The 13,991-nt window shown below is 40.9% G+C and overlaps 1 protein-coding gene across 1 annotated transcript in view; it reads left to right on the forward strand.

Annotated features, from left to right (window-relative positions):
* dst (dystonin) overlaps window positions 1-13,991 on the forward strand; it is a gene marked incomplete at its 5' end in the record, with an annotated part of 136,747 nt that overhangs the window by 22,313 nt on the left and 100,443 nt on the right. Inside the window, one exon of the mRNA XM_080534608.1 lies at window positions 13,119-13,180. Within this exon, the coding sequence (XP_080390734.1) occupies window positions 13,119-13,180 (62 nt within the window). The remainder of the gene's footprint in view (window positions 1-13,118; window positions 13,181-13,991) is intronic.

The following is a 13,991-nucleotide window of genomic DNA, read 5'->3' on the forward strand; positions in this document are numbered from 1 at the left end:
GGCACTATGGGTGGACTGAGTCAGGCTCCTAGGGGTCCTACAGACATTAATAGGCTTAGATCAGATCACATCAGATCATATTTTGAGTTTATCAATGTGAAAATACATTATCACTGAATGGTGGTATTTTCACTGAAGGGGTGGTATTTTATTTATTTTATTAATAAGCAAAGCTAACTTGTCTTGATAGAATTTCTCAAGGCTTAGATCACGGTCTCATGGTTTTATATTTCCTTTATATTTCTGGGAAACATCATCATGATGATAACACAGTTTTGATCCAGTGATGATGCTATGCTTGATGATACCGAGAAGACAATGTTGAAGTTCGCTGCAGAGTGCAGACTTTGTGTTTGAGAGGAGTGGACCATCTGAGGAAAATCCCTGTTGGATGTGATGTGATGGAAATCAGCTGCTCTTTATAGCTGAGATGATTGTTGTGATTGGATACGTGTACATAGGCCCCAAAGATTTTCAGTTTGTTGGGTCAAGCTTAATTGTATACTGGGTTGTTCAGTGAATAAGAGGAGTGCATTCATTAAATATATGTTTGGTGCGTGGTTGCTCAGGCACAAATATGTATTCATGAGTTTTCATAATGATTTTAGGCCTAGCAACCTCCCCTCGCTGGCTAGCTCACAGTGTTAGCTCTGTCTGCATGAGGTCATCTGATGAGTCACGGTCCCTTCCCTCGGGGTTAAAGCTCTGTGACCATTGGCTTATTGCTCACCAACTGCAGCACTCTTCTCCTCTGAAAGCAGAGGATGCTGGGAAACCCTCCCATCCCAGCTGCAGAAAATGGATTTCCTCTCACTTCAGGGTCTGGCCGGCTCTGGGGAGCAAATAAGAGGAGAGGAAATTACTGAATCATCGTTGCTATTTTCCCTGTGTGAAAGAGGAAAAAACTAAAGCTATGTTTCCTATTTTCTGTTTACAGAGCTGACATTTGCCCCACATATCACAACATTCAATTGAAATGGATTGTGGCTCACATTTTTTAAGAAAGGAAAAGTCTACCCGGCTCCCGCAAAGATAATGTTGACTTTGTTCAGGGATATCATTGAATTGTAGTAGGCCTATATCTCTTCTCTTCACTGATTTTTCAACTGAAACATGTAAATGTAAATGTAAAAATGTACTGCCAAACTGGCCTTGCTATAGGTGTCAGTCAATCCATTCTGCACACACACACACACACACACACACACACACACACACACACACACACACACACACACACACACACACACACACACACACACACACACACACACACAGAAGGAGACATTGGACATTGTCAGGCACCTGTCACCAGAGATTTAGTTCCTCTGTGAACAGCACTAATGCCATTTCACTGTTAACATTGTAGATCACTGCCAGAAACTGTCATGGCAGGTGGACAATTCCACAATTCCATGGTAACAGCATGTTGACTCAACATCACAACAAATGCGATGTGTCCTATAATTTCCAGTCACATGTCACCATCCCTAATTAGCAGCATATAATGACAATTTTGTCAAACCCCTTTTGTGGGCTGTTTTGGGATTTCACTTGAACAACGTGTTTTCTGTCCATTTCACTTTGTTTTAAATGTAATTAGTGAAAATACCACCGCTCGTCTCACAAATAGTGTGCAGACACACAAACCCAATCTGCCCCTCGTTTGCCTCAGAGATCAGAGCCAAATGATAGCGTTCTTTATTGTCTGCAAATGGTGTGGGAAGGATCTTAAGAATCTGTCGTAGGGACACCACACCAATTGAAACTATCTTACACGTATGTGGGTTTTTGGTAACAGAATGATTCTTATACTTACAGAAGCCAAACCATTTCTGCAAAATGACAATATAAGTGTTGGGGTCTATACTTCAACATTCTTGAGGTTTGATATTTATCTGAATGAATGGACTTTATTGTCATTGCTACAGTACAGGTACCAAACAACGAAATTTAGGAGGGGTGGCTCCCCTGGTGTTAGGAAAGAAAAAAAAAATACACTTTTAAAAAAGAATCACAAGAAGGGAAGGAGCTGGTTTACATAAATAAAGGCTATGTACACAATCCACTGTACTATACTGTACAGATAGACGACTAGGGTTGTCATATTGCACAATAGTATTGTTTCACGTTATTTAAAGTGTCACAGTTTGCAGGCTTGAAATGTACATGTTTGTGCCTCAGCACTACACCTGATTTTTTCAGTCCAGCAGCTGCCATACAATCCGTCCAGACTGTCCAGGGCCCAGAACTTAGGTCTTTGCTATGTTCAGGGCCTGGACGGCCCTGTGGTAGAAGCTGTTCTTCAGTCTGTTTGTCTTAGCGGCCAGGGTCTGATCACCTTTAAACACTTCCTCTGGTAGATGTTTTCTAAGACGCTTTTCCATATGCTTCACCAAAAGTCAAAGCCTTTCCTTATCCCTAATCTTATGATGGAAGACATTTGAAAAATGTATTCCCCAAACAGATAGGCTCTTAACTTTCACTTTAACACTCAATTTGATATGCTCTGATGAATTTCACATTTTGGTCCTCATGGGTCATTTTACACGAAACTGCCCAGGTTTATTTCGTTTTTTCTTGCTTCGTCGTTTCAGTTTAAGTGAAATTACTTCCTTTTACAGTATGCTGTATTACTCTCTTAGTGATTGTATGCTTGTAGGTATGTAATTGTAAGAGCTACTGGATGCTTACTGCATCTAAACGCTGAGAAGAGGGAAAGGCCACAGAGCTAATATGGGCCTAAACGGTTGATCTAATGGCTATTTAAAAATCAATATGCACCACTATACACTGGGCTCCAACCGTCTTCCTCTTCGAACATGAAGCACAAAGATTATCACAGTCAACTACTAAATCACATTAAAGGAGGAAGCCAATGTTGATCTCTGTGTGTGTGTGTGTGTGTGTGTGTGTGTGTGTGTGTGTGTGTGTGTGTGTGTGTTTAAAGGCACTTTGCCAGCCTCACATTCAGTCTTTGATTGTACTATTTCTCTCAAGTAACCATTTAGGGGATTTGAGGTTATCTAAGGACACTATTCACATTTCTAAACTATATTAAAGGATGTAATATTTCCCTTTTTTTCAGTTATCCCAACAATAATAACCATTACTTAATGCTTTCATTTTACTGCATCTTACTGTGCTGAAATCACTACAAGCTACCGGTACCTAATGTGACATGCTGTGAATGTACCAACTGACCTGAGGAAAACTCTTGGTAGAAGGAGGAAGTGGACATTTAGAAGCAGCAGTAGCTTATCTCCTCCTAACCAGTGAGCCTGCTCTAACATGAGAGGTATAACAGGATCTGCAGACAGGATCTTTGTAGAGACTATGAAACAGAGTGACAGTGAGTGAGTAATGCCACATTTCTCCTGTAGTTCGATTTCCTGTTTAACACTGTGGGCTCTGGACAAGGCCTTTAGGCTAAACCGGTAGTAGACTGGACGGGTTCTTTGAGGGCTGGGCGGTGTGCTGTGAAGACCTGGCAGTCTTAGGCACATATTTCAGATGCTGCCCTCAAGAGCCTGGGATTTTCTCACTCAGGAGGAGCGAGAGGAATGTAGCCTACGACATCTCTTTCTTCTTCTGTCACTCGTCTTTTTGTCCTAGATTCTTCACGCTGACAACGTCAACGTCTAAATGACAATGTCTATTAGCACATAAGCTTGTAATTTTGACTAAACATCAGACTTGTTGGTTGTAAGGAATTGGCTTGAAGCTGTGAGAGGAGAGCTGTTTGACAAGTCCACCCTTCTGTAATGTTTGCCTGCTGCGTGTTTTAAACACACAGGAAATGACTCACTAGCCTCGGTTATGGTATTGTTACCTCCGTCTGAGTCTCCTCCCATTGTACAGTAGTCTACAGTGTCAGAACTCTGATTGCCTGGATGTATGTACAGTGTTTAGAGCGCCGTGCTCTGTCACATGCCCATGAATGAGAGGATGTGCCTGTTTCACTGTACTGAGCGCTACTTTATTTTAGGCCGCCAGACTGAAACAGATTCCAAACGGTGGCAGTGGTTAACTGTGCCAGACACACACACACACACACACACACACACACACACGCACACACACACACACACACACACACACACACACACACACACACACACACACACACACACACACACACACACACACATAGACACACACACACGCATACACCCACACACACATTATGCAGGCTTTTCCCCCCTGTGACATTTACCCATTTCCCTATTCAAACGAGCCTGTGAATAGGGGTCCAAAAAAGAGTGTTAAGTGCCATACAGTGTCTTGACTCTGCTTGCCTTTCCCACTGTTTGTCAGCGCATGTTATTAAAAGCAGTGGAGCTATTTTCACTCCCTCAGAAGCGTTAGTCTAATAATCTTTCCTGAGTGGGACTTTTTGTGTGTGTATAAATACTGCTCTTGGCACACTTCATGAAACCTTATGATAGCTTCTGTGTAGTCAGATGTCAGAATCAGGGAATGACGAGGTGGATCTTGAAATAGACCACTAAAGCAAACCGCTGAAGCAAAAAATATTTTATTTAGACCTCAATAAATGAACAACATAATTGGCTTCACTCTGGGTTTTACTTTAACACAAGCTAGATGGTTGTCAAGGCTGTTGTCATGAGGTAAGGCAGGAGTGTCATTGAAGTGGCACAGATATTATGCAGCGGGCAGGGCGCACATGGTTTAGTGTGTACCTATTTATACACTGCTCGGAAGTCCACAAGTCACAGCAACTGTCCCACTGGATCAATGACTGTACAGTTTACACTGACCAGCTCTGCCCTTGGAGGACAGACCACACTCAGGACAGTCCTATATATGCCGTAAATACTGCATGTCATTGTCTGGTACTTGTACTCTGCAATAACAATGACGTTGAATCTAATCTAATCTAATCTAATCTTTTATTTTCTACATTATCCTGATTATGGAATGCTGAACATGTTATTTTAAAGTTCCCATTCAGTTTTGTGTCATTGCCATGTTAACTTGGGAAAACAAAACAAAACAACGAGGTATCAATTACTAGATAATTATGACCTGTGTAGCTGCAGAAAATTGAAACATTTCCCACAGGATGGTCAAAGTCAGTTTTCTAAAGGCAGTAGTTTAAAGGTTAATCTTTGAAGTGGAACGTGGCAACAGGAAATAATCAACTTAATCGACTTGTGTGTGATACTGCAAACATCAACCCAGTAAAGTCAGAGATCAAGAGAGCTGTTGGGTAATACATTCATAATGCATTCCCATGACCCTGGGTGGACTGGCACTTTTAAACATCAACAGTTAGGAGAACCGTAACTTATTAATGGGAAATGAAGAATGGGCCTGTATTCTATGTCTGTCCCTCTGTCTGAAACCAGGGCCTCATTTTCTAGGGCAATTCAGACCATCTATATGTTAATGAGTACTAGTGAGGACTGTTTATGGCTGCTAGTCCTCTGTGTTGGTGTTGAACTTGCAGTTGAAAGGATGGATCAACTTCAAACTGTGAAGAAGGGCTCGATGACCGGTCATTAGTTTGGCCTGACAATGAGGAGTGAAAGGAGGGAATAAGAGGTGGCTTCCATGGTATTGCTGCATTTCGTTGTCTAGTACTTGTACTCTAATGACAATAAAGTTGAATCTAATCTTATCTATTGCCTCTATCATCTCAATATGGCCATAGAAGTGTAGGGTTCTGTGACGATCAGCTCTTGCAAAGTAGGGCATTGGGGAAATGACTAGATGCTGACGTTTCTCATGCCACATTATTTTTTAAACTCTTATCCTCACATTATGGACCATCAGCTCCACCTGACAGATGAGACAACATCACAGGTTTGTTTTCTGCCATTCAGTTTAAGGCAGACTGTGTTTGGTCAATAACCTATTTTGGGGGGTTACTGGAGGTCAACTAAAGGGAAAGTGATACTGTAGATTGGATGAGAGGTTTAGGTCAAACATTACATAATGTATTGGATAACATCTGGATGAGTCAGAGTGATTACTCTGTACCCGTAGGGTTTATTGTTGCTGTAGTTCTGTAGTCATCACCTAATGGTCATGTTTGATCTGATATCATCTTTATTGTGTAAGGTTGTAAAAGTACAGTATATGATGACTGTGTAGTTGCAGTGCTTTCTCCTTATCACACATATTTGATAATGTACTTACAAATCGATTTAGTGTTTTGTATTGATTGATTGAAAACCTTTATTGTCCCCAATGGGGAAATTTTGTTGTCAAACAGCTCAGTTAGGGCAGAAAACATTCAGTACAGAAAACAGAAAAACATTCAATTGTATTCTAGAAGACTGAATCAAGATGAATCATAAAAGAGTGATCAGTTCTCCCAACCTGTTCCTCAAGAGGGCACCATTCTCTTTAAGATTACCGTACCTCCTAGATTTAGAGAAGTAGGCTACACACATTCCACAAGGACAGTTGTGTCCTCAGCAACTGCTTGCCTCTGTGTGCAGTTTCCATTCATGACGGGATGCGGATACAGAAAACGTGATATGTACTATAAGGTATGGCAGTGCTTTGATTTCATATCATGCAATGGTTTGTTTTTACCTATGTGAATTTAAACCATGGTAGGTTTTCAGTCCACTGATCCTCAAACATGGTAATTTGGTAATTTGGTACAAACAACAAAGCAGTCTCCCTGTCACTTATGTTGGTAAACAGCTGAGGGACAGGGCTGGAGGAATGAACCCACTCTCAAACTCATAGACGGAGCTATGGATGCAAGGACTGACTATCCGTGAGATCAAAATGATAGTTGTAAGTTTCATGATGTTAAAAAGCTAGACAATGTTGTTTACAATAATATTGTTTACAGACAGTGGAGTAAAACAAGAAGTAAGACAGTTGAATTGAGCTCATGGGGTATTTCTAAATGATATTACTCAAGAATCGTGGCTATACAGTATATCATGAATTTAAAAGTCGATGTGCCCCTTTTTTCTGTCAAACTCAAACTGACATCATTGGCTGACCACAGCAATGACAGCAATCTCAGCTCCTCCCCTGGGCCTTGAGAAGGGGTTTCCTGGAACACTCTATGAAGACTATTTCTATGTTAATGAGTCTCATAATAGAGGCCTTTTCCTAAGGCCTTTTACCTTAGATTAGGCCTCTAGCAGAGTATTACTTCCTGCCTATCTACAGTATACCCTGTTTCAAATGTGATTGAGTTAGTCTTTTAGCACGACGTTGGCTTGAGCTAGATTGCTTTTGCTGCTACGACTGGCGGATTGATGATTCTCTTACTTAATCAATGGTATTGATTATAAGTCGCTTTGGAATAAGACGTCTGCTAAATGTCCAAAATATACATGTAAAGGTTATGGAGAGGGTGAAGGACTGTGAGGGAAGAGGAGATATATATCCAGGCATGGTGGGAGTGGCATAGTGGCACTGCAATGATGCTGCAGAAAATGTTTTGATGTCTTACAGAAGCTGAGAAACGTGAACACGGTCTCATTTCCTCCCAATAGCACTGCCATTTTAACAAACATAATGGGGTATACCTATATGCTTTTCATGACAGTACAAAATCTGCAGTAGGTCAAACTGTACATATATACGCTAGACATATTGCACATACCTATACGGTATATATGTAGTCAAAATAGAAGTCTGTTGAATGTAGACTAGAGTAAATAAATCACACACACACAAAAAATGAAAAAAGAAAAGAAATAGCTAGGACACATGGAACCTATATGCTTTTCTAATGTTTCCTTTCCAAATGTTTTATCCGCAACTGTGAATGCCATTGCATTTGATTTTGCAGTGTCACTATATAGCTCACAAAACAATCACAATGGTGATGCTTAATTGAAATAGAAATGTTTGATTGAGACTAGCACAAAGGGTGTTTAAATGTTTGAATGCTACTAGTCTGCATGCAAAAGCAATAGAGGATTGGTGGCATGTTTTGGCCAATATCATTCCCAGTCCAGTTCACTATCATGCAGAGCATGGGGACAGGTGTTGTTGTTGTTGGTGGTGCACTATAGATAGGACTTTAAGGATGTATTTATACATACAAATTGATATTTTATCTGAATAAAATGTAGTCTCCTTTGCCTTTGAAATTCTAAGACATTATTAGCTCCTCAAAATGGTCACATTTGACATACTTAGAACATACTCTCTCATCTTTTTATAACTGTCTCAGTGTAGGCCCTCTCCTCTGGGATCATATACCACTCAAACCATAGAAAAGGATGTGGTAAAAATGATCATCTCAGAGCAGTTAATTTACTGACCTCAAAGTGAGTGGAAAAGTAGTTAATAACCCAGTTGTTGGCTAGCCTTATTAAAACAGGGCTAATTGCCACACTGACATGTTGTATTTGGGAGTGTGTGTTGATTGTTTTGATGAATGGAGGTTTTGTCTTGAGTTGATCTTTATCATGGCTTTATCGTGGCTGTCAGCCACAGTTTGGCAAGTCTGGGCAGCTGTACAAGAGGGGGGAAATGTTTGAGAAATTTGGTCTGTGGTACACTCTATTGTATCTTATTGCTCAATACATGATCCTGCACTTGCTTGTTGATTGTATTATGAGGAAGGAAACCTTTTGCCTAAAGAGACCATAGCCTAACCCTAATGGCCTGATAGATGTACAGTAGTTGAACCTTGAACCTTGAACCTTGATGGCCGAATGGCATTTACATTTGTTGCTGTTGGGAGAACCAACCTTCACATTTACATAGGGCCATTGATACCACTTTTGTCCAGACTGATGTCCCATCCCGGAAAACAGGTCAGTCAAAAAGCAACAAAAAGGGATTTTGATTCCCCCTCCTGTGGCCTAGGGGGGGTGTGTGGTGCCCTTAGGTAAACATTTCACACGCAAGGGAAATTATTAACATGGAGTGGCCATGCGTGGAAAACCTGACGGGACTCGTTCTGGATGCTCGATGAGAAGCGAGGTAGAGGTTGCCCTAGAGGCAGGCAGGCAGGCAGGCAGGCAGGCAGGCAGGCAGGCAGGCAGGCAGGCAGGCAGGCAGGAGGAGTCTGTCGCTGCTCCCACAGTTACTCTGGTAGCTCATACACACGCCGTCCCTCCCTTGGCCAGGAGGACCAAGATGTACTCTCTCCAGAGCCCTCAGGAGCTTGTTAGGGAGATGTGGCACCTGCTGCAGAGCGAGGGGGAGCTCAGCGCTCACCTGGTGAGGTTGATGTGCTGCATGGGTCAGTATACCACTTCCTGTTTCCGTAGCCAGTTACTACGCTAGATTGTGAATTTCGAACATACTTTGCTCAGCGGGGATCGAAGCTCTCAGCCAGTTTCTCATTCAGAGGCTGCATTCATTAAAACATCCCAGAGAAGCCACATTCCTGTAACGTGTGTTGGTTAAAATTGGTTAGCTCTGTTATTTGCTTTTTGGCTCCAAAATTCAAGATCAGTCAGATTGTGTCCTGTTGTTGGAGCTTGTGTGGAGCTCAGCCAAAGGCTTTATTTAAATGTGACTTACTGTGTCAACACTTGTTGTGTTTGTAATAGATTTGATGTGTTTGTGATTTTTGGTATTCAATCATGGCTGAGAGGGCTTATATATCAGATAGTCCTTTAGACAGAGAGATAAAATAGGTCAGAGGTATCTGAATGAATGAATGAATGAATGAATGAATGGTCTGAATCCTAAACTGCAGGCTTCTCTCTGTCTTGCTGTGTGAAAGAGATGATGCAGAGGGAAGTGAGGGGACGTTGTCCTAGGTCTAGGACCATCTGCATACATAGTCTCCCCTTTATTTGGAGATGGACTTTGTTATGATGATGTTAATGAAATACATACAATGATGTACTTGTGTCTGTGTGGTGACTATGAGGGCTTATATATCAGATAGTCCTTTAGACAGAGAGATAAAATAGGTCAGAGGTATCTGGCCTGAATCCTAAACGGCAGGCTTCTCTCTGTCTTGCTGTGTGAAAGAGATGATGCAGAGGGAAGTGAGGGGACGTTGTCCTAGGACCATCTGCATACATAGTCTCCCCTTTATTTGGAGATGGACTTTGTTATGATGATGTTAATGAAATACATACAATGATGTACTTGTGTCTGTGTGGTGACTATGAGGATAACTTCTCTAACAAAATTTTTGTCTGATTCTGTATTATCTGTTGAAGTTTGCTTTGACAGCATTATTCAGCCTTTATGTGTTCAACATTACTGTATCCCAGAGAAGCTCATGGCAGCCAGTGGTTGCAGCATGGAAACGGCTAGCCCTGTTGTCATGGTTATAGGAAACAACAAATAATGTGGTCAACTGTGCAGTACTGAGCCGTGAGTAATGGAAGCAAGGCCTCATGGAAGTTACATCGTCACCATTATACTTCCAAAAATATCAGTCTGGGGAAGACTAGTTCTAATAATTAATAATAATTTTGCCATTTAGCAGACGCTTTTAATCCAAAGCGATTTACAATTACGAATTACAGGGACATTCCCCCCGAAGTAACTGAGGGCTAAGTGCCTTACTCAAGGGCACACTAGTAGTGGTGTGGTTTCAGGCGGGATTTGAACTCACAACCTTCCGATCACAAGTCCAACTCACTATCCACTAGACCACCACTACACCACTACCCCATTTCTTATACAGTAAAAGGAAAGAACAGCAGTAACTTACTGTAGTAATTAACTATGCACATTGATATGAGTGAAGGAGTTGGTCCATTTAAGTAGTCATTGCTCCAGATTTTGCAATCTGAATGTGAATTATAAATCTTCATATCAAGCATACCATGTAAACTATTTTGCTTGTCATGCAAATCACCATCCCCCTAGGAAAAGTTACGTCGTAATATTTAGACTAAATGAGGTTTGTTAACTATTGAGGAATCACTGCCATTCTCTTTATAATGCAATGAGGGTGGAAATTAGAACAAAATAATGACATCTACAAGTGCAGTGGATCCAGTGCTAATCTATAGACCTAATAACTAATTCAGTCACCACACTTAAGTCATTGATGTAAGTGTATTTAGTTTAACGAATGTACAATTGATTGGCGTAAAGGATGGTTCCACTCTGATATAGCTCCCTGCTAAATTAAACAACATTATAATACAATATCATATACATAGCGGGGAGCCCATACACTTCTAACCTCCCCCCTTGAATAAACAATATTAAAACAAATAAATAAAAGAGAACTATGAAATCAACCCCCCCGTAGGTAACAACAGCTAACTAACTAGCAGGTGGAATCTGGATGGTGGTGGAAAAACAAACGAGCAGCATGAGCTGCTGTTGAAGCCATGTTAAATAATTAATTAATAAATAATTTTGCCATTTAGCAGACGCTTTTAATCCAAAGCGATTTACAGTTACGAATTACAGGGACATTCCCCCTGGAGTAACTGAGGGCTAAGTGCCTTACTCAAGGGCACACTAGTAGTGGTGTGGTTTCAGGTGGGATTTGAACTCACAACCTTCCGATCACAAGTCCAACTCACTATCCACTAGACCACAATTTCCCCCTGTTCAGGCTTTAAATCTGTTAATGAGATATTTTGTGTTTACTTTGTGTTGAATATTATGAAATATGTTTATGAAATCTTTTGTTTACCTTTTGGATTTCGTCATGTATGTACCTTTAAGGATGTGGGGATTGGTCACCTCCCTGATCTAATTGCTGTGAGTGGTTGCACCTGGTGGGAGGTCTGTATATAGGTGATCTCAGTGTGTGTTTGGTAGGTTATGGTGGAGCGCATAATGGTTTCTAAACACACAGCGTGTTGCACAGCCTATGGCACAGGATTGATCGCACAAGGTACGACATCTTGCACTAGGAGAAGTTATTGGGGCAGTCCCACTCATATTTTTCATCTTTTATTGACAGTTACAGTGAATTCATTTAGACAGGAAGGATGACATGCAGGATTGATATGTCGCCGGCCGCGAATTTGCGAAACCTAGGATGGTAGGGGAAGGCAGGACAATAATTGAATGTTAACAAGCTGGTTAATATCAGAATAAAACATGCAGACTGGTTTATTTTATGAAGCCTGTTCACATGCTGGTTCACATGACCAAGGTCAGGCTAGTACTGTATTTACACTGTGTTGCCCAGTCAATAAACATGTTTCCTTATGACTTCTAACTTCTCTGGGCGTGAGACACACGCATTTCAACCCGTTCACACGCCGCATTTCAGCTAGCTAGCGTTTACGTTAGCCCAATATTGCTAGCTTAGCATTATAACGTTTACGTTAGCCCAATATTGCTAGCTTAACATTATAACGTTTACGTTAGCCCAATATTGCTAGCTTATAGCAAGGAGTTTTAATTAGGAGTCTGGCTAATTAAATATAACATTAAATGATAAATGATGTTAATTAAATAACATCCTACCTTTCTGCCCGATGGATATGATTTTGTTTGTGGATTATTTTCTCCTATTGACGTGCAGTAAGTGTCCCTTGATTTTCATTTGAAACAATGACATGGACGTGGAGTGGAACTCTGTACAAGCCTTCTGGGCTTCGTTCCCTCCTTGCACAATTTTTTGTGTGCTAAATAAATAAACTAAACTAAACTAAACTAATTAGATGGTAGACTCGCCAGCCAATGAGGGGGCTCTTCACGAGTGCTTCGCCAACCAATCAGGTAGCGGTATTGCCCTGCCTTCACCTACCATCCTAGGTTTCGCAAATTCGCGCCCCGCGAACGCACTAGGAAAAGTTAACAAAGTTATTTTCCTTTTTTTATAAACTACGACTCCGAGAGAGCTTTCTAAGGAGTGTGTGTCGGAAAAAAACATTCATCATAGCCTCAGTGGCTAAAGGAAGTAGGAGACAGGGATAAGCCAGTCCAGGTCAGTTCAGCCTTGTCCCATGAACAAGTGACATGATCAGAGAGTGAGAATGCTGCGTCATCCTTGCCGTGTCTCACTGAACCTGCGTGATCATTCAATAAGAGGCAACGACCACAATGATGGTGAATGTTGTTGCATACAATTACATTCCCTGAGAGAGTGTGACACAATTCATCTCATGTCCTAACAAGTTCTCATTATTATACCAATGATTTTATCTTATCATGACAGTTGCACCATACCTACTGTACAACACTTCACTAAATGTTGTGTCAATGTGTCTTTTCCCCAGATGAAAGAGACAGAGTTCAGAAAAAGACATTCACAAAATGGATAAACCAACATCTCCTAAAGGTAAGAAGTTAATATTCAGTCTTCCTAATACATGTAACAATGAATCACTAATCATTCTTCATGCACATATTTTCTTCTGTATCATGCAGCTAAATTAATGGAAAGTTGACGGTCTCTCAATAGTTTAGAGTGATGCTAGCGTTCTAATCTTGTCTTAGCACGTAGACATATTATGTCTCGCAAGACTTGTAGCTATGTATTAGGTATTAATCATTTCCCATTGTAAAATGGTTAGTCATACACCTCCCTACTTCATTACGTCCACCTTCTTGTCATCACCTCTCTGCTAGTCTGCGATGAGATGTTTATGTTTCATAACATAACATAATCAAATGATGTACGAATAAAAATGGTTGGCAATGGAAGGACAGGCTGTTTCAAGTTTCAAGTTGTGGTCTTCACAGTTTCATTGGAGATCAAATGAACCATTACCTGATTACATGAGGAGAGCCACGTTGATGACAGAAATGTACCACCTTTCATCTTGAGTCTCCTCTTATCATTACAGAGACATATTTAGCAGAGCTGCCAAGGGATATGATTGATGATAGCTTGCCAGAGCTTGAGTAGTCTCTTGCTAGAGTTTTTTTTGTCGGCTCTATTTTAATATTGCTATTCTGCGCATGAAATTAGGGGAACACCTATCCAGCGCAACAGCATGTGTAAGCATGTGTAAGCATGTGTTTCAGTCCGTCTGTACAACTGACTAGACTCATATCAGACGTTATGTAATATGAAAATTAATGTACAGGCAGTACAATTAAACATAGAATAAGTGATAGAATAAATATATCAATGCAGATTTAATGCC

This window comes from Nansenia antarctica, assembly GCF_963989245.1.
Source record: "Nansenia antarctica genome assembly, chromosome: 1".
Taxonomy (NCBI): Eukaryota; Metazoa; Chordata; class Actinopteri; order Argentiniformes; family Microstomatidae; genus Nansenia; species Nansenia antarctica.